This window comes from Bufo gargarizans, chromosome 8 (assembly GCF_014858855.1).
Source record: "Bufo gargarizans isolate SCDJY-AF-19 chromosome 8, ASM1485885v1, whole genome shotgun sequence".
Taxonomy (NCBI): Eukaryota; Metazoa; Chordata; class Amphibia; order Anura; family Bufonidae; genus Bufo; species Bufo gargarizans.
In genome coordinates this window covers 90,191,501-90,211,573 of record NC_058087.1, presented here as the reverse complement: position 1 = coordinate 90,211,573, position 20,073 = coordinate 90,191,501, and the positions used below count along the sequence as shown (strand labels likewise).

The following is a 20,073-nucleotide window of genomic DNA, read 5'->3' as shown; positions in this document are numbered from 1 at the left end:
TCATCAGTGCAGAACAGAAAGTACTGGGGGAGAAGCCTAAGTCAGGATTCTGGGAATACTAGATGTAAGGTAGCTATCCTATAAGTCAATGTTAAACCTTATAAACAGGCCTTGAGACATGACTTGGATAATAAATAAGCCAGCACATCATCTGCAGACAGCTGTTTCGGGGTGATTGCCCCTCATCAGTGCAGAGATGAGAGGCAATCTGTAGAATATGTATATAGTTACACGAGCAAGGTGGCTTTGGTTGGCGTGTTTTTAAATGTTTTCCCTTATTTGTATTTTATTGTATTTTACTTAATTTTTTTTATATATTTTTGTACATAATATGTGCCCTAAGAGGTCATTGACATTTTTTTTTAACCTTTTCACTTCCAAAGTGTAAAACAGAAATTTGTGAATTCTTTGTCTTGTGTAAAAGCATCATTGGCCACATTCCAGTTTTTCTTTTTTTTGGCGGGTAAATTATAAGAAATTACTATCAGGTAAATTATTTAGGTAAATGTGTTTCTACAAACACATTTTTTTAATGTTGATAGCCATTTGTCTCCTGTAGGGCTGTGTGCCAAATTCAATTATACCACCTAGCGCTCAGATGGCAGCAAGGAGTACGCCACCTGCTGCATCTGCTCTGTACTGCAGCTCTCATAGCCTTTTTACCAGTTGTACTCTTTTTATTCAGGCTCGAAATGGACATCCACATCGAACGAACACTCTTATTACCACACCTTCTTATTTCTGTTTGTTGCAGGATTTACTAAATGGTTTGTCTGCAGACACACACATTTTCATACGTTCATGTAATAATATATACTATTACTGTGCAACTACTTTAAGATACTATATCTCTATCTTCTAATTTTTTCAGGGTGCCAGAGGCCAATTGGACTTTCCAATGAAAAGGCCAAGGTGTGCAGTTACAGCGGGTGGTATTATTGTAGCTCATGCCATGGTGATGATGGTTTCATTATACCTGCACGGCTTGTTCACAACTGGGACACATCGAAACACAAGGTACGGTTTTACTTATTTTAATTAATAAAGACTAATTCACCGACAAGCAGGTAGCTGTGTAACACACAGAGCAGCACTATTTTTCCCTTGTATCCGCTCAGTTCAGAGACCAACCATTGGCGTGCAGAATTTGGGACACTTGGTAGACATGTCGCTTCTTAGGTTATATGTCTAACCTTCACTGGTTCTAGGAAACAACGGCATTGCACAGAATAAATCTTAACTACAGAATAAGTGAAAACCGCATAACCAGTAATGAAGCTGCAGGATTTTACATTCTGTTGCTATATACCTAATGTTAGCTGATTGTAGAAAGACCCTCATTATACCTATTACAGTGTTCATAAAGAGATTCTACTGTTTTGCAATTAACATTCTACTCACATTCTTCATTTAAAGGGAATCTGCCACCATCTTAAAGGTAGTGAAGCACATTCTAGCGCCATCTCTGTTATGTGTGCCTGTAATGTAGTTTCTGGGAAATTTGCCATTTGTTAGCTGCAGCACAGGCATCGTGCTGTTAGGATTGAGTACTTGGAATTATAAGTTGTGGGATAGTTCCTACCACCTCACTTTCTGCCAGTGATTGTCAGCTTTTTCCCTATTACTGTGCAGGCATGCTATTGCTCAGGCACGATCTCACAGGAGAAGGTGGCTAAAATACCATAGAGTGCACAGCCATAGGTTGGGGAAGTTTAAGATGTGCACTGGCCCTTTAAGAGCCAGAGAGTCCATGCACCCTACAAACAATGAGAGACAGAGTCAGCAGGAAGCAGGCCTCAGCCTTTGAGGAAAAAGAGACTACTTGGGCGGTCTGGCCTGTTGAGCAGGGGAGAGGGATGGCAGCGGGTACAGACCACCAATTACCTGGAACAGGTGAGCAAAGCAGCAGCCATGCCCACCAGGAGGAGCAACACTAATGTACCGTAACTCTATAGCAGGAGGAGGACAATATGTTTCTACTTTTCATTTGTCTCTCCAGTGAAGTAAGTTCATACACATATTCTCTACCCCTGAGACTAATCGTAGCTTGCTCACTTCTGGATTTAAAGACTATGTAAACCTTTGCATCAATTATGTCATAAAGAGAATTCTCAGCTAGTTTCCATTAAAACTTTTGAATTGTTTGTCTTCTGCAGCTTGTATGTATCCCAGTACATAGCAGGCTCCAGAATTCTTTTAATTGCTGAATCCATCAGGTGAGCTTTTTGACAGCTTGCCTTCAGTCCCACCTCTTCTTTCCCGAGCAATCATCTAGCTGAATTCTGATCAAATCAATTGACTTTAGCCAAATTTAGCTAGATGATCGCTCAAAAGTGGAGAGGGAGGGTCTGGAGATGAGCCATCAGAGAGCTCATCTGAAGGATTCACATTCTGAAGTTTGCAATGTATTGGATTAGATAAAAGCTGCAGGAGCCCCCCCCCCCCCCACCCCACCCCTTCAAAAATTTTATGAAAACCAATTGGAAAAATGTTTCTTTGACATTTGACGCAAGGCAACTAGAAAATCGTAATAAAAGGCTTTCATAGCCTTTAAATATTAAGTGTAGAAATCGCCATATATTTATTAATGTGTCGAATTACACCAGTTTGAAAGTAAACAAATGCAAAACTTTTCTGACCTGAGAAGAAAGAAACATGTATGAGTTTGGTTATATTTCAGTAGGTGCGATTCTCCGGTGCTTACAGGGGTTATTCGGATTTAGAAGAAAAAAAAAGGGGGTCTACTTTTTTCACAAGAACACCCTTTTTCTCGTTTGCTGTAGAAATGTGGAAAGATGGCTTCAGAACTTTCTTGGTAGTTGTGTGTACCAGAAGGTCTATTACTGCATCCAGGCAGTATATCTAATTGTCATTACTCAGGAGTCAATGGTGGTGACGTTTTGGTAGCATTTAGGTGCATCTTGGCAGGCTCATCATGGACATTTGGTGCTGCTAGTAACATAGCATGCTCGCGTAACCACACTGCTGCTAAAGCATTTCTACTCTGCTCCTTCACATAACTATATCAGTGTTCTATGAGACCAAGCACTAATGCTAAGGTGACATTTTCTCAAGAATCTCGTTAGCTGCACATTTTGGAGCACTAATATAGTTTGTGAACCACAGGATCCTTAAAGAGCATCAGCTCTGTTTGTGTGGAGTTGTCCGTTTGTAACCCATCTTTATTAACGCAGATATGCAAAGTTTTTAACTTATCAGATAGCCACAGCATAGAAGATAAGGAGATGTCCCAACACTGGTATCCTGAGAGCGGGGGACCTTTTACCCCGAATGAATGGGCCATGCTCTGTACTCTTCAGCAGTCCCATAGAAAATGAATGGAGAGGCTTCGGTCCATTCAAAAGAACGAGACCCCAGCAGTCCTACCCCTGCTGATCGGATGATTACCCTCTATCCTGTGGATGGGGAATAGGCACAACTATTCACCTTTGACTACTAGACTCGCTAACCACAAACATGCAGGTCCAGAACTCCTTATGTTCAAGAAAAATCTGCAAGTTTTCAGACTCACTGAAATCACACTGGTGCATTGAGTATTTATGAACTGGTCCTCTATGATCTTTTTTTGCACCTTTATAAAAAAAAAATTCTGGACTGTGTTAATCTGGGGGGTTATGTCATGGGGTAGTTTTATAGAGGAGATTATTGGCGATGCCTAATATGTCTACTTTTAATAAATTATTTAAGGTTTTTTTGGGTGTCTCAAGTCTGAGAACCATTTTTTTTAATCCGATGTCAGTGCTAAATTGGGATACAAATTTAGTACTCCATGGAAGTGTGATACTCCCTGAAGCAACCGTCAATGCAGAGGCCCGGATGATCGGGGCATGTGTCGCACTGAGTAGTGGTGTCCTTCCGTATCCCCCTCCTGCGACACACTCTGCACTTTTTTGGGGTTCGTCCCTTCTTTCCAGTATGGGGGACCACACCTGGAAAGTGTTGGCCCGGGGACGATCCGGGCGCCTACAGTTCCCGAGGTACTCCGGCCTGCTCTTTCCCGGTCCGAAAAGATCAGGGCCTTGAGGACTGCCTCATAGAACTGGAGGAATGTCCCTGTGCTGCCAGCACTTCGGGATAGTACAAAAGAGTTGTACATGGCAACCTGTACAAAGTAGACCGCAACTTTTTTGTACCATGCCCGGGTTTTGCGCATGGCGTTATATGGCTTGAGGACTTGATCCGAGAGATCAACTCCTTCCATATACCGATTGTAGTCGACGATACAATCGGGCTTGAGGACCGTTGCCACGGTACCTCGCACAGGGACAAGGGTGATGCCATTACTATGAATTGTGGACAGCATAAGGACATCCCTCTTGTCCTTATACCTGACCAGCAACAGGTTTCCAGTGGTAAGGGCACGGGTCTCACCCCTGGGGATAGGTACCTGGAGGGGGTGGGCAGGGAGGCCGCGTTGATTTTTCCGCACGGTCCCACAAGCGGACTTGGATCTGGCGGCAAGGGACTGGAACAAGGGGATACTGGTATAAAAGTTATCCACGTAAAGGTGGTAACCCTTATCCAGCAGTGGGTACATAAGGTCCCACACAAGTTTCCCGGTAACACCCAGAGTGGGGGGACATTCTGGGGGTTGAATCCGGGAATCTCGCCCCTCGTATACACGAAATTTGTAAGTGTAGCCTGAGGTACTCTCACAAATTTTGTATAGCTTCACGCCATACCTCGCCCGCTTGGAGATTGGCACATACTGGCGGAAAATGAGTCTCCCCTTGAACGCAATGAGAGACTCATCAACCGTGACCTCCCTTCCAGGTACATAGGCCTCCATGAATTTGGCCCCAAAGTGATCGATGACCGGCCGTATCTTATACAGACGGTCATGGGCAGGATCACCTCAGGGGGGACATGCTGCATTATCGGAATAATGCAGACATTTCTGGATGGTCTCAAACCGGGAGCGTGTCATGGCCGTACTGTAAAGTGGGGTCTGGTATAGGACGTCCCCACTCCAGTACAGCCTGACACTGGGTTTCTTGACCAGGCCCATATGCAGCACGAGGCCCCAAAATGTCCTCATTTCGGCTGCACTGACCGGCGTCCAGCCACCGGGCCTGGCCAAAAAGGAGCCCGGGTGTTGAGCGACGAACTGTTGGGCGTACAGATTCGTCTGCTCCACCATCAGATTTACCAGTGGGTCACTGAAAAAATGACAAAGTCATATTCAGTGTAGCCCACTGTGGAAATCTGGATTCCTGATTGTCCTACAAAATCAGGAATCACAGGCTCGTATCGCTCTGGGCTACACCAGACAAGTTCACCGGCAGGGTGCTCCGGTGGATTTAACTGGTGGGCCAGGAAACCAGTACGAGCCCCAGAGCTGCTCATACTAGTGTGGGCCACAGGGTCCCTAACATGGTGGTCCCCTTGCTCTGCCTGGCGGCGTCTCCGCCGCCTTGGGTGCTCATGATCATCGCTAGATGAGGAGGACGCGGATGACAACAGGAATGTGGGGCCATCCTCGTCCTCACTGGGACTCTCTGAGTCGGAGGCAAGCTGGGCGTATGCCTCCTCGGCCGAGAATGTCCGGCGGGCCATAGGGGAGTGTGTGTCTGCGTGTATATATGCGTGTGTGTAAATCTTTATTTGGTGTGCGTGGGAGCATGGGTGTTCGCGGACTTAACCCTAAAACTAACAGAAAAAAAAACTAACTAAAAAAAGGGCAAAAAATGTGGAAAATAAATTCTAAACCGCTGATCAACCGTCCAAAGTTGATCAGCGGTGGGGTGTGCGATGCGCTAACAGTGGCCGGACGCTAAGAGTGCGTACACCCAAAAAAAACCTGCACCACAAAAAAGTGGTGGTGGGGGGGTGCAAGCGGCAGCACCCCTGGGGGGGTCTAGGGTCACACAGCTGTGCTGTGGACCCCAGACACCCTAACTTAGGATGAGGCAATAACATTTCACAAACTAACTTTCCCTTTTTTTTTCCCTGCCTAACCCAAACTTTCCCTATGCTGTCCCTATGTACCTGATGGGGGGTGCTGGGGGCACAGATCGGGTCCTGGGGGCACAGATCGGGTGCTGCTGGCAGCGATGGCGGACACGTGCAGGCAGCTCCTCTCTCCTCCGGCTCCGGAACACAAAAGGAGGAGGAGAGGAGCGCCTGCCTCTTTTGAATCTGCCGCCGGCCCGCCCACAGACCAATCAGAAGCGATCCTGAGTGGTGATGTCACCATCACCACTCAGGATCGCTGGATGGTGATTGGTGGGGTGAAATCACACCACCATCACCATCCTGTTCCGGGTTATCGGGTCCTCAGAGACCCGAATAACCCGGAAACGCAGAAAACCGAAGGTCTGAATTGACCTGCAGTTTTCTGCGATCGCATACATGGGGGGGTCACCAGACCCCCCGGCGCATTTGCCCCAAATGCACGGCGGTGATGGAAAATACACAGGGCGTACATGTACGCCCTGTGTCCTTAAGTACCAGGACATCAGGGGGTACCTGTACGCCCTATGTCCTTAAGAGGTTAATGTATATATAAAAAAAAAAAAATCCACAAAACTTGATATGAAAAGTTTCTGTAATAATACAGCTACATTTTATCTTCCTTGAAATAAAATGTATTGATTTATTTTCTCTTCGTCCAACAGTGATGTTTTAATGCACTTTCCAGCCTTAATTAAGGAGTTATTTGCGATTAATCTGAACTTGCTTGGTACAATATGTTTCGAGAAGATGGCATTTAAAATCTAAAGAAAAAACCTTTCTACCATCATTTGCCTTCCTGAAATAGCACAATTTAGCTCTGTGTCAGTGTAAACATGGACTTAAGGGTCTGGAAGCCTAATGGCATTGCTCAATATATCATTTTCCATCATTCTATTCTCAAGTGTCATAGACAAAATTTCCCCCATGCTTAAGAATGGGCTACATTAGCAGGAGCTATTTCATCTCTCCCCTACTCGGAGTGAATACATAATAGCTACAGAATTAGTTCAGTGGCTTCTGGTAATTAATCTGTCCTTCATGCGGTTGGCCTGTGTGGTGTATATTGTATGTCTACCTTTTAATATCTGACTATTTTTTTTTCTTCCAAATAATAGCAGATTTTATAAAATAAACTATTTTTATGCAGTAAAAATTTCTTATTTTCATTAAAAGTAATGTTTCAAATAAGAGTTGCCATTGAAAGTTTCTGCAATACTTTTACTTTGAGATCTCAAGCTGAGCTATTGTTATTGATTTGAAATTTGGTTATTTGACCTGAGAACACGGTTATTCATTTGTGGTCCTCGTCCAAGTACTTTGTCCTGGAGCACGGAGGAGAATCATGGATTTTGATATTACATGTAACATGAGGTGAGCCTGTTTGGTGTAGTAGGATCCCATGTGATGTCCCCTTCCTGTTGCTCCTCCCCCTTAAAGCGAGCAAGGCATTTGTTCAAACTGCCTATTTTCTTTAGCGCTTAGCGCAGGAGTACTATATGTATCAGCACTACTCCATTCCAACACATATAAATATTCATTGGAGGGAAGAAACGCTGTCGAAAATGGACAGTATGAACAAATGGCTGTCAGGCTCCATCTAAAAGGCGGAACAACAGGGAGGGGACATGACATGGTGAGCTGATGGAACGTCCTGCCGCATCAGTGACTGCTGGAATCTTACTGTCGTGTGACCACAAGGCAGCGTTCCCCCCATTGCATACACACACTCTTCTGAGAGTGTATGAAATAAGAGCGTTGGGAGAGATAGCTGTCGGCCAAACGAGCATTCATCTGGCTGCTGTTGTTAAGGTGTTTGGGCATCCTAACTTTGTTTTTTTAAATGTACTAAGTTGAGGTTGATTTAGACAAACCAATAATCGTCCAGGTTATTGGGATCAGCTGTTCCTGTGAACACTCGTTCCTGATAATCTGGCCATCTAAACGTGCCGCCGATCACCCGATGAATGAGCAAAACTCTGTCTAAACAATGATCTGCTGCCCAGAAACAATGATTCTGTATGGGGATGAGCGATCGCTATAGTGACTGCTTATCCTCATACTGTGAAGGAGATCGCTGCATGTAAATACAGCTGTTTCCTTCACTGAGCGAGCAGCCGACTGTCGGGAAGGAACGCTTCCATTGGCCCGTCTAAACCCTCCTTTAGATAAATGGGTTGGACAGTCTGTCGTCTCCCTCAAGCACATGACTAGTACTGCTGACACTGACTTTGGATCTCTACTTTATATGTGTATACACCTCCCTCCCAAACCGCCGCTGTAATACATTAACAGAACTTATGGGCTCGCGGACAGAAGGGCCTCTCTCTCCATGATGTGCATACGGCTCTTGAGTCCTACCATTGTATTACAGCAGTGGTGTGTGGGGGTAGTTTACACATATTAATTATTATTCATGGTCAGTGTCAGCAGTACTGCGCATGTAGTACTGAAGTTAAAGGGGTTATCTCGTTATACATTTTTCCCTTTCCCTGTGCTTCCCCTGCCAGGCCCTGCAACTTTTTCTGTCTCACTCCGGAGATTGTGAGAGTGGTCACGTGACTGTGCCCTCCGTGGAGACTGGATTTCCTTTGACATCATGACCAGGCCTCCCATGATGCCCTCTCTCAAAATCCTCCCCAAATAGTCATGATGTCAGGCCCATGTGACCTTGGAATGGGCTGGTCGACGCTCCCAGTCCACAAGCTGGGAAGGCAGAGTCCACTGGTTGTCATATTGAAGCTGTGTAGGAGGAAACATCAAGGGGATGACAGAGGGTGTAGTGGGTGGCGATTTCAGCCCAGGGAAGGGTATAGTATATGTTTACATTTCTGGCTGATCTTGCAGTGCACAGCACAATGGGAAGTGTTGTGGCTGCAGCTCATCTACACCCACATCCTAGAAGTTCAGGTTGTAATCAGTGGAGCAGTGGATGCATGGAGACTGAAGGGGAGACTTAGGAGAACTGGACAAGTACACTATTATTCTCTGTAGGAGACTAGATGAGGTTTACACAATGGACATTTTTAGGATACTGCACAAACCCTTTAATGGTGCTTGTGGAAAGTGACACGCTCCCTTTAGTCCCTATAGTTTACAGAGTTTGTACAAATGTTAAATATCTGTAGTCTTACTTTTCTTGGCCCAAATGGAAAGATATCTGTACCATATTTGCGGAAGCAGTGTAGCATTGATCTAGAATGAATATTTCTGGCAGGAACTTACACAGAGAGGAGTTAGACCCCTTTCAGGCGAGCGATACGGATTAGGTCCGGATGCATTCAGTTAAAAATGCGCAATTTCGCAAGCAAATTAATTCAGTTTTGCCTGCGATTGTGTACAGTTGTTTAGTTTGAATCGCGCGGCTGAAATGCGCATTGATGCATTTTTAACGTGCGTGATAAAAATAAAAAAAAATGAAGGTTTGCAAAAAAGATCTCTTAGCAACCATCTGTGAAAAATGCATCGCATCCGCATGCTTGCCGATGTGATTTTCACGCAGCCCCATTCACTTCTATGGGGCCAGCGTTGCGTGAAAAATGCAGAATATAGAACATGCTGCGATTTTCACACAACGCACAAGTGATGCGTGAAAAAACAACACTCATGTACACAGCCCCATAGAAATGAATGGGTCCGGATTCAGCGTGGAATACTCGCTCGTGTGAAAGGGGCCTTATAGGGTTACATTTCACAGCCTTCACTAAAAGCTTATATAAAAGTGTCTGTCAGCAGCCAACAGTAGGGGGAGCTCACATCATCTGTGACCTTAGTGGGAGCCTTATACAAGTAAAAGTAAATGAATCGCCCTTTTGTAATCATCCAGAATGTTATTATTAAAGAGAATCAGTCAGCTACTGAAATGTCTGTTTAAAAAAAATATATATTCCCTGTGAAAACCAATTCTTGAGAATCTTACCGCTGTATGTTGTCCCATTCCTCTGCTATTCCTCCTGAAAATGAATGAATACATTTACAATTGGAGGTTGTCGTACCCCGTCAGTAGGGTGTGCCCCTACATACTGTAGCGTCAGCATTGATTGAACAGAGACACACTTATTGACAAGGAGAATGACACTACCCAGTTGCCATTTTATTCATACATTTCCAGGTAGAATAAGAGGGAAGACACAACGCAAGGGCTATGACAACATTATTAAAACCCCTTAGTGACCAAGCACATTTAAAAAAAATTGCATTCCAAGAGCTAGAACTTTTTTGTTTTTTCAAAAATGTACTTGTAGGAGGTCTTATTCTGTGCAGGACAAGTTATAGTTTTTAATGCACCATTTTAAGTACATGTAATGATTGATTAAAGCCAGCCATTTAGCTAAAACCCCCTTTGTTTACGTCAGTAAAAACACATATGGGTGGTCACTAAGGGGTTAAAAAGCCCATTCTTTCAGCGTTGTCATCAAGGGTGCTCTGGATGTTGATCTATAGGCTTGCTATTTATATACTGTATAGCAGCATTATTAAATTGTACAGTATGGCAGCACTGTTTTTATGCCATTGGTTATGTGTACTGCTTGCTAACATTATTTATTCATTTTATAATGGGATTACTGATTGTGTTGTGTGTGCGCATGCGGCGTATGCATAATCTGTAAACCTCACTGCACGCTCCCCGGGATTCCAGTAATATGGTGAAAGAAACCAGCTACATTCCTTGTGAAAAAGAGATTTTGAGGCGCATTTATTAAAACCAGCATTTTAGACGCCGGTCTTAATAAAGGCCTATAGCTGGTGACGGTTCCACTGAAGTTATGAAGAGGCGCAGGCCTCTCCATAATTTAGGTGCATCCAGTGCCAGTTCTAAATGTAAGACCGCTTCCTAGGTGTCTTACATTCAGACCATTTTCTAAGCCTAAGGCCTCATGCACACTGCTGTTGTGCGGCCCGCAAACCGCGGGTCGGCAATCCACGGCCACCGGCCATGTGCATCACGGATGCGGACCCATTCACTTGAATGGGTCCGCAATTCTGGAGATGCAGAACGGAGTGCTTCCGCTGTGTTTCTTTCAGTTGTTCCGCACCGCAAATAAATATGACGTAATTTTTTTTGCAGTGCGGACAGACCACGGACCCATTCAAGTTGAATGGGTCCGGCCCGCTGCACGAATGTTGCCCGTGCATTGGGGACCGTAATTGCGGTCCCCAATGTACGGAACGGCCGCACAACGGCCATGTACATGAGCCTAAAACAGGCGTAGAAGGTAATCAATGAGATGGGCCTTCCAGCCCCTTCCCCACCTATGTCATGCCCATAATTTTAGACCTTACGTGAGCGGGGTGAGGTCGCTATCTGTGCCTGACGTACTCCTAATATTGACCCTCCTTGTTTCTGTTACAGTAAAAATAGTGTGGACGGTTTCTGAATCTCACAAATGTTTTATTAAATTTTAAAATGACTTGACATAACTATAGTAGGCACTAGGCGATCTTCTAGGTCAGGGATCAGTCACCCCCCGGCACTCCAGCTGTTCTGAAACTGTGACTTTCGCCTCTATGGGAACAGCTGAGTACGTGTGCATGCTGGCAGTTGTAGTTTTCAAGCAGCTGGAGTGTCCAGGGTTGCTGATCCTGTTCTGGATCAGAGATTTAAAAGGTACATGACTAAACCTCCTTAGTGTCTTACTGCATTGCTTCTTGTTATATTGTGACGAGGACGCTGCACTATCACACAATGTTAGCGTGACATTGCCTCTTTCAGTCCTGCTTGCTTGTAAAGATTATAAGAAGGTTACATATAATAATAATTAGCAGATATGGCCGACATTGCATGCATATACATCTATCTATATAAATATTTTCTAATGCTATTTCTTACCTAGAAATACTCAGTGTTGTATTTGGCCCAATTATAGTCCCCTATACACTTTAGTGTATTGTTGGCTGAGCTCGTGGAGAATGGCATGTTCGGCTTACAGTTTAATGTGCATGGGGAGCTCCCAACTTGACGAAATTACTATTTTCGCAAGATCCTTTTATTCTCCCAAGAAATAAGCCTCTGCCAGAGGTTCCTAGCAATGGTCTTCTCCTCTCCACCTCTTAAATACAGATACAAGTTTGGCTAAGGGCTCATGCACACGACCTTTGTTGTTTTGCGGTCTGTTTTTTACGGATCCGTTGTTCTGTATCTGAGTTTTTTTCCCCTCTGATTTAAGTCCTCTTCCGTTCCGTTATTCCACAAAACATATCCGTATGGTTTCTGTATGCAATCTGTTTTTTGTGGATCGGAAACTGAAACAGTAAATGATTAATCACCAAACACATGAGCAATATGGGCTGGACATAGCATTTCTACAGTTCGGATCTGCAAAATACGGATGACATACGGATGTGTTTCGTGTTCGTTCTGTATTCTTGGCGGACCCATGGACTTGAATGGTGCCTCGGACCATAATTTGCGGACAATAGTAGGACATGTGCAATTTTTTTGCAGAACGGAAATATGGAAACGAATTGCACACTGAGTACATTCAGTTGTTTTTGCGGACCAATTGAAGTGAATGGTTCTGCATACGGTCCGTAAAAAAAATGGAACATGTGCATGAGCCCTAAACGGAATATGTACGGAGGATCTAGGAAGGAGTCTGGAGAGATAGCTGATCATTCAGCCAATTGAATGTTTATGGCTGCTCTTTGGTCCTGCCTACAAACTTTGTAAAACCTGCCAATGCCCCAGATGGCCATTCAAGGAGGAAACATCTTTGCACCTGTTTTGGGAGTGCCCCTTTGCATAGAGTCTGTTGGATCTTACATTTCCCTTGAATTTCGATCTGCCTCTCATCTCCCTGCATGTGCTGCCTACAAGACAAACTGCACAGCTTTCATTTTACGACAGCAGTTCTCAATCTGCCTCTCCCAGCTTGTTGTCAGAAAATAAGGTCCTTTGTCATTTAGAGTTGTACATGTGAAAGACAAGCTGTTGTCCATAGCAACCAATAATGCAGCATGCATTTTCTACACGAATATAACTGTAACTGCTGAGGCTTCTCACTCTGCCTCTAATCCCCCTGCATGTGCTGTCTAAAAGACAAACTGTCTGTTGCCCGTAGCAACCAATCACAGCACAGCTTTTTTTTTACTACAGCACTTCTAACCAACCTGTCTCTCTCAAATATAGCGTTGACTTCTGCACTCCGATAAGAGGTGTGGTGTCCGTGGTAGGTGAATGTTCACACTGTCATAAAGTTAGTACCAGGCACCTGTCAGTTTATATTAAGCAGAGACTTTTTATTGGCGTGTGAAGTCACAATAAATCCGGACAAACAGAAAATATGTGATTGCCAGAAATGAAAATGAGTCTGGATCAAGGAGGCAAGCGGAGTTGTGGATGTCCGGGTTGTAGAGAGGTGAATAGCAGCATGTATTTGTGGCTGCGCTGTAGCCGAGCACAGCGCAGCCTTACGGTCCTCAGCTGGCTCTTGTAAACTAATGAAGACCGCATTGTTTAGCCGTCTGTATTGCTAATGGCCGTGCGGTATTCAAGATGCCGTGTGGCCATTTACCATGCAAACTGGCTAAACAGTGAGTTCTTGTTGGTTTAACAAGAGCCAGCTATGGCACATATGGCTGTGCGCTACTCGGCCACAGCTCTGTCGTGTCACAGATGCCACATGACTCTTCAATGTGGCCTTCCTCTAATGTGTACAGAAGTAAGGCTTAGGCTACACTGCTACTTTTTGTAGCTTGACTGATTGATTTTAACAATTGAAGGACAGCTGATGTGCAATTGAATGCAATCTTGTGGACTGCAGCTGTCATTCAATAGTTAAAATCGCCCTACAAAAAGCCGCAGTGCAGCCCAGACCTAACAGAGACACACATCAGGTTTCAAGAAAAAATGTGCAGACAAAGTGCCCTCTTTTTCAGGTATCCAAACAGGCAAAAGAGTTCTTGGAGTATGTGTATGAAGAGCCATTGATTGACGTGCAGCAGGAGAACCCATTACTCTACCGCCATGTGGATGCATTAGCACAAGTTGTACGTCTGAGGCAGCAGCTAAAGTCACTCCGAGCCTATCTTTTCAGCTGTCGTGCGGTAGTTGCAGAGGATCTGCGTAGGAGGTGAGTGCCATGACTGTCATCTATAAAATAAAAAGATTTGTTCTTTTCATGTGAATCCATTCCTTGTATGTTCCTTGCGGCCACCTACTGATTAGCCCCCTTATGGGAGGTCAAAGACATATTCTGTAAGCAAAGCACAGTGTCCCTTTCTGCTCATAGGCAGAGAAGATCACATGAGGTCCTCTGCCAGGAAATCCATGATCTATGCTGGCATCTTTTTCTGCCAACTGGAATCAGCTGAATGTAATTGTCAGTCACACATCACACTGACATCTTTTATTACTATGCAGTGGCAGACATATGTCTCTGTCACATAGTAGACATCTTCTAAAAGCAGCATTACACTTCAATAGCAGCATACAATTAGTTATGTTTATTTCCAGACATCTACTGAAAATGTGTCTATATTTTGTTTTGTCTAATTGCACTCTCTATTAATGTTATTGAAAATTTAGAGTAAATTAAGAGGAGACACTTGCGATCATGTAAGCAAAAGCAATCACTTATAGACAGAACATCACAACTTTCACTCTTTACATGAAGGACAGTTCTAGATCCATTCCTGCCAACATTTGATCCCAAATAGCAGAATATTTTATGGGGGGTTTCCAGTCTCAGGGCTTGTTCACATCCGCATTGGAGGCTGTGTTTACAGCCCAATAACAGATTGTTAAAAAAAAAAAGTCCTGCACGCAGCACTTTTTTGTCTGGTATTAAAACAGGACGATGAAGTAGTCAATTGAGTCTCTTCAGCTCTGTTTGTCTCAGTTATGTGCCGAATCCAGCACTTCTGTTATTTTCTCTTATTGTTATGCTCCTATAACGGAGCAGAACAACTGAAATATATAGTGGTGATGGTTTACGTGAAGTACGGTTAAACCACGACCATCTCCTGTCGTTTGTCTGCTGCTTGTATGATGTTCCTTACTCTGGATACCTGGTTATCTCCTTCTTCCTTTCCCTGCAGTATAGGACATCACACATCGCATGCCTCTGAGCTCCACTGATTCCTGGATCTTTCCTCTCCCTTCCTGTTTGTGGATGGATTGTGTTTCACAATCAGGGCAGCAGATAATGAAGAGTCAGTGAGAAACATAATAGTGCTACTTGCAAATAAGTAATAGTAATTAAAGCTCTATCGCACAAATAGTAATAGGGGCATGCAGGCAGCTGTAAAGAAAGGCAAACATAATGGGGGGATAATTTCACATCCAACACATATTACAATGTTTCAACCCTTTGTCAAGCATACATTGTGGTGTTAAATAAAATTATTCTACAGCCCATTGATTAATCCAAAATCGGTCTGCAAACATTAATTATCATCCAACCAAAAGTCACCCAGATCTACAGTCATTTGTCCAATAAACATATAATTTCTATTTAATAAATGTTAGACATACAGTTATGTGACCAATCACTACATATATAATCTATAGCAGGGGTGCACAACCTTTTCTGGTTGGGGGCCACATTGTCAGACTGAAGGAATCCCATGGGCCGAAAATAAAAGTTAAAGGGGTATTGCCAACTGATATACTGTATTTATTGCATATTGTACATACAGTATAAACCATAAATGTCTGCTTACACATCCAGGACTCCCATCTAATGGGAGAATACATGAAAAATGCATGTGAGCAGCCACAAGACATAGACATACATGTCTGTCACTAGATGGTTGAGGGCCGCACAGAATGATATCGAGGGCCGCACAGAATGATATCGAGGGCCGCAAGTGGCCCCCGGGCCACAGGTTGTGCACCCCTGATCTATAGCATGACTGGAAAATAAGGGAGCATTTAATAACACATATATGCCACAATAATGCTGTACAAAAGTTGCAGATTTTGCTGCATGGCATTTTGCAGCAAAATATACTACCTTTCCGCAAGTGGCGTGGGAAGGGAAGCAGGCTAGCCAGCAGGCCCGGCTCGTGTATAATTTTCCATACCAGTTTTTGGCATGGAAAATTGCTTAAATGGATCATGGGAGCTGGTGTAGAGTTACGTCTGTGGCATGGCCTGCTGATGGAAGCGCCAAGCTTACAGTATGTAAAGACTTGCTCCTCTCCATGACTGTGGCGCTTCCTCCTGCAGCGCAGAGGGACTTAAGACCGGTGTGGAAAAGGCCAGTCCTAATAAATGTCCCCCATAATGCATAAGTGATAATGTAAAATAATCATGTTCCGGATCAAAGATGCTGCATTTTTAAAAACGGAGGGATATTTATGAAAACTGATGAATGTAAAAGCGCTAAGTAGCCTGTAGCAACAAATCTGATTTAAGCTGTTATTTTTGAGGCCTTTACAAAATGAAATCTATGTTCCCCCTACTGTCCCACTTTTACTTTGCACCAGTTTTGATACATCTTCTCCATTGTGAGCAGGGAATTTCATATTCTGTAATGACTGCCATCAATTATCTGCCCTCTGCATTTTATCTAAAAAAAAAAAAAAAGGCACCACAAAAATCAACATGAATGCAAGTGTGAATCAAGGCTTATGGCGTAAGCATCGTTAGCAGGTATTCATATATGATGTTGGCATTTTTGGTCTTGGCTGCTATGTACAAACCGGATTCCAAAAAAGTTGGGACACTAAACAAATTGTGAATAAAAAATGTCAATATTTTATTTGTAATAGAACAATATAGACAGATCAAACGTTTAATCAGAGTAAATGTATCATTTTAAAGGAAAAATACATTGATTCAAATTTTCACGGTGTCAACAAATCCCCAAAAAGTTGGGACAAGTAGCAATAAGAGGCTGGAAAAAGTAAATTTGAGCATAACGAAGAGCTGGAAGACCAATTAACACTAATAAGGTCAATTGGCAACATGATTGGGTATAAAAAGAGCTTCTCAGAGTGGCAGTGTCTCTCAGAAGCCAAGATCGGTAGAGGATCACCTATTCCCACAATGTTGCGCAGAAAGATAGTGGAGCATAATCAGAAAGGTGTTACCCAGCGAAAAATTGCAAAGACTTTGCATCTATCATCATCAACCGTGCATAACATCATCCGAAGATTCAGAGAATCTGGAACAATCTCTGTGCGTAAGGGTCAAGCCCGTAAAACCATACTGGATGCCCGTGATCTCCGGGCCCTTAAACGACACTGCACCACAAACAGGAATGCTACTGTAAAGAAAATCACAGAATGGGCTCAGGAATATTTCCCGAAACCATTGTCAGTGAACACAATCCACTGTGCCATATGCCGTTGCCAGCTGAAACTCTACAGTGCAAAGAAGAAGCCATTTCTAAGCAAGATCCACAAGCTCAGGCGTTTTCACTGGGCCAGGGATCATTTAAAATGGAGTGTGGCAAAATGGAAGACTGTTCTGTGGTCAGACGAGTCACGATTTGAAGTTCTTTTTGGAAATCTGGGATGCCATTTCACCCGGACCAAAGAGGACAAGGACAACCCAAGTTGTTATCAACGCTCAGTTCAGAAGCCTGCATCTTTGATGGTATGGGGTTGCATGAGTGCGTGTGGCATGGGAAGCTTGCATGTCTGGAAAGGCACCGTCAATGCAGAAAAATATATTCAGGTTCTAGAACAACATATGCTCCCATCCAGACGTCATCTCTTTCAGGGAAGACCCTGCATTTTTCAACAAGATAATACCAGACCACATTCTGCATCAATCACAACATCATGGCTGCGTAGGAGAAGGATCCGGGTACTGAAATGGCCAGTCTGCAGTCCAGATCTTTCACCTATAGAGAACATTTGGCGCATCATAAAGAGGAAGGTGCAACAAAGAAGGCCCAAGACAATTGAACAGTTAGAGGCCTGTATTAGACAAGAATGGGAGAGCATTCCTATTTCTAAACTTGAGAAACTGGTCTCCTCGGTCCCCAGACGTCTGTTGAGTGTTGTAAGAAGAAGGGGAGATGCCACACAGTGGTGAAAATGGCCTTGTCCCAACTTTTTGGGGATTTGTTGACACCATGAAATTCTGATTCAACATATTTTTCCCTTAAAATGGTACATTTTCTCAGTTTAAACTTTTGTTCCGTGATTTATGTTCTATTCTGAATAAAATATTAGAAGTTGGCACCTCCACATCATTGCATTCAGTTTTTATTCACGATTTGTATAGTATCCCAACTATTTTGGAATCCGGTTTGTAAGAAAGATAGGAACTGGAACCCAGCTCTAGAATGCCAAACTAATTTTAGTATTCGTTTTTTGTCTCGTGTATCGGTTAAATGCTTCAAAGTGGTCATCCCATTTTGTAATATTAAGGTTAGCTGTCTTTTCCTCGATATTCCCTAAAGCCTGTAAGAATTATTTATGTTAAAACCTAGGCACAAGACTATATACAGCTGTAGAGTTGCACAACCAGCAGCTAGGGAACATTGCTGACCCAAAGGCTATCTATTTCTATAGAAGACCAACAGCTGTTCTACATACAGTAGGTTCTCTGGAGTTCAGTGGTCTCCTGAATCACAGCTTTCCCTGGCCAACAGCTGTTCATCCATACCCTGAAGATAAGATGGGGCAGAGGCAACCAACGTATAACTTTTCAGAAACGGCTATGGTCAATGTGAGCACATTGATGAGTAGCCAAGACCCCTGGCGTTGCTAATGTGACTGACAGTAGCTACTGATCAGACGGGGATAAATCCGTATGTATTTCTATAAACCGCTTTCACACACATAGCAGTAATTGTCACAATTTGTTTCCAAGAGATCCTTACGATATTATTCTAGTCTAAAGGATAAAATGATCATTGATCGGAATTGGATGTGCCTACATAAAATATGGTTGCGCAATCTGTAAATGCCTCTCACCTGACATTTAAATTTACAATACGTAGTATCCTAGAAGATGGTGCCCTATGTATGCTCACCATACCTTTCTTCCATACCATCGGTTTTATGTGTAAGCAGGCCTTTCCATCTGCTTGCCAGTTCTCTCTGTCTTGGTCCCAGCATCTCCATATCTGCTTTTGTTAGCAGGAGCTTAATAAAGTCCACATTGAACAGTTCTCATACTGATTGCAGCCATTTTCCAAAAAGTTACAAGCTTTTGGCAAGGGTAGACACTGACAGCCAAGGGCCTTTGCCAGAAGAGTGTCTGGGCCCCCATGCCTTCTGTACTGCACATCTGACACATGCCACTCTCACATACGACATATGGTCCACATATGCCAATTGCACACAGGGCACACACACTATTTGCACAGTGATGCACATATGCCACTCATAGAACACATGCCTCATACATGTCTAACACACAAAACGCAGGCTGCACACATGCTACCGATAGTCCGGAAATGTGCCGAACGCGCTGATTATACATTGGACATGTGCTGCACATAGCACTCACAAATATACATACACAAAAACATCTGGCTGCAAAATATGTGTAAAACTGCTGAAATAAACATTACTCACCTGTTAACCCCTTAAGGACCACCCACGGATGGCAGTTTCTGCAGAGCTTTAGTATACCGTGCTCCTGCGCTAAGAACCGCTTGTTACTAGCATCTGAGGTTCTAATTGCAGGCACCTGCTTCACAGCCAGAGTCTGAGGAGGCAACGATCTCGTCTGTTAACCCTTTGATTGCTATGGTTAATACTATGGCGTGGTTAGAGGGGACTCCCCACTAGGATCAGGTCACCGAGTTTCGCAGTGACCCAATCGGATCTGCATTCACCTCTGACAAAGGACCCCAGGGCTGCTGTTGGGGCACACTAATATTGAGGGATCAGCCTATTTCATAGTGACACAAATTTCCCAGTGGGCCGATAGCTCAGGGGGCCACCCAAGACCTCTCTGTGGTTGACCCGGTACATAATGAGCTCTCAACAGTAATTAACGCTGTGAGAATCAGGTACTCATACATCCAGCCAGCGACCACACATTCCCTCCTGAATTCATCTGCTATGGCCGCCCCTCACCTCCTAGGTCCCCTGTTCCATATACAACTGGAGGAGGAGGACAGATGGCCGCCACAGAGGGACAGCTTTTGGGGCAGTATATAGTGCTACACTGTGTTATTTGGTTCTGCT

The 20,073-nt window shown here is 43.8% G+C and overlaps 1 protein-coding gene across 1 annotated transcript in view; it reads left to right on the top strand.

Moving 5' to 3' along the window:
• PLEKHM3 (pleckstrin homology domain containing M3) overlaps nt 1–20,073 on the top strand; it is a 244,825-nt gene that overhangs the window by 122,501 nt on the left and 102,251 nt on the right. The window contains exons 4-5 of the mRNA XM_044303895.1: nt 872–1,017; nt 13,852–14,045. Coding sequence (XP_044159830.1) covers nt 872–1,017; nt 13,852–14,045 — 340 coding nt within the window. The remainder of the gene's footprint in view (nt 1–871; nt 1,018–13,851; nt 14,046–20,073) is intronic.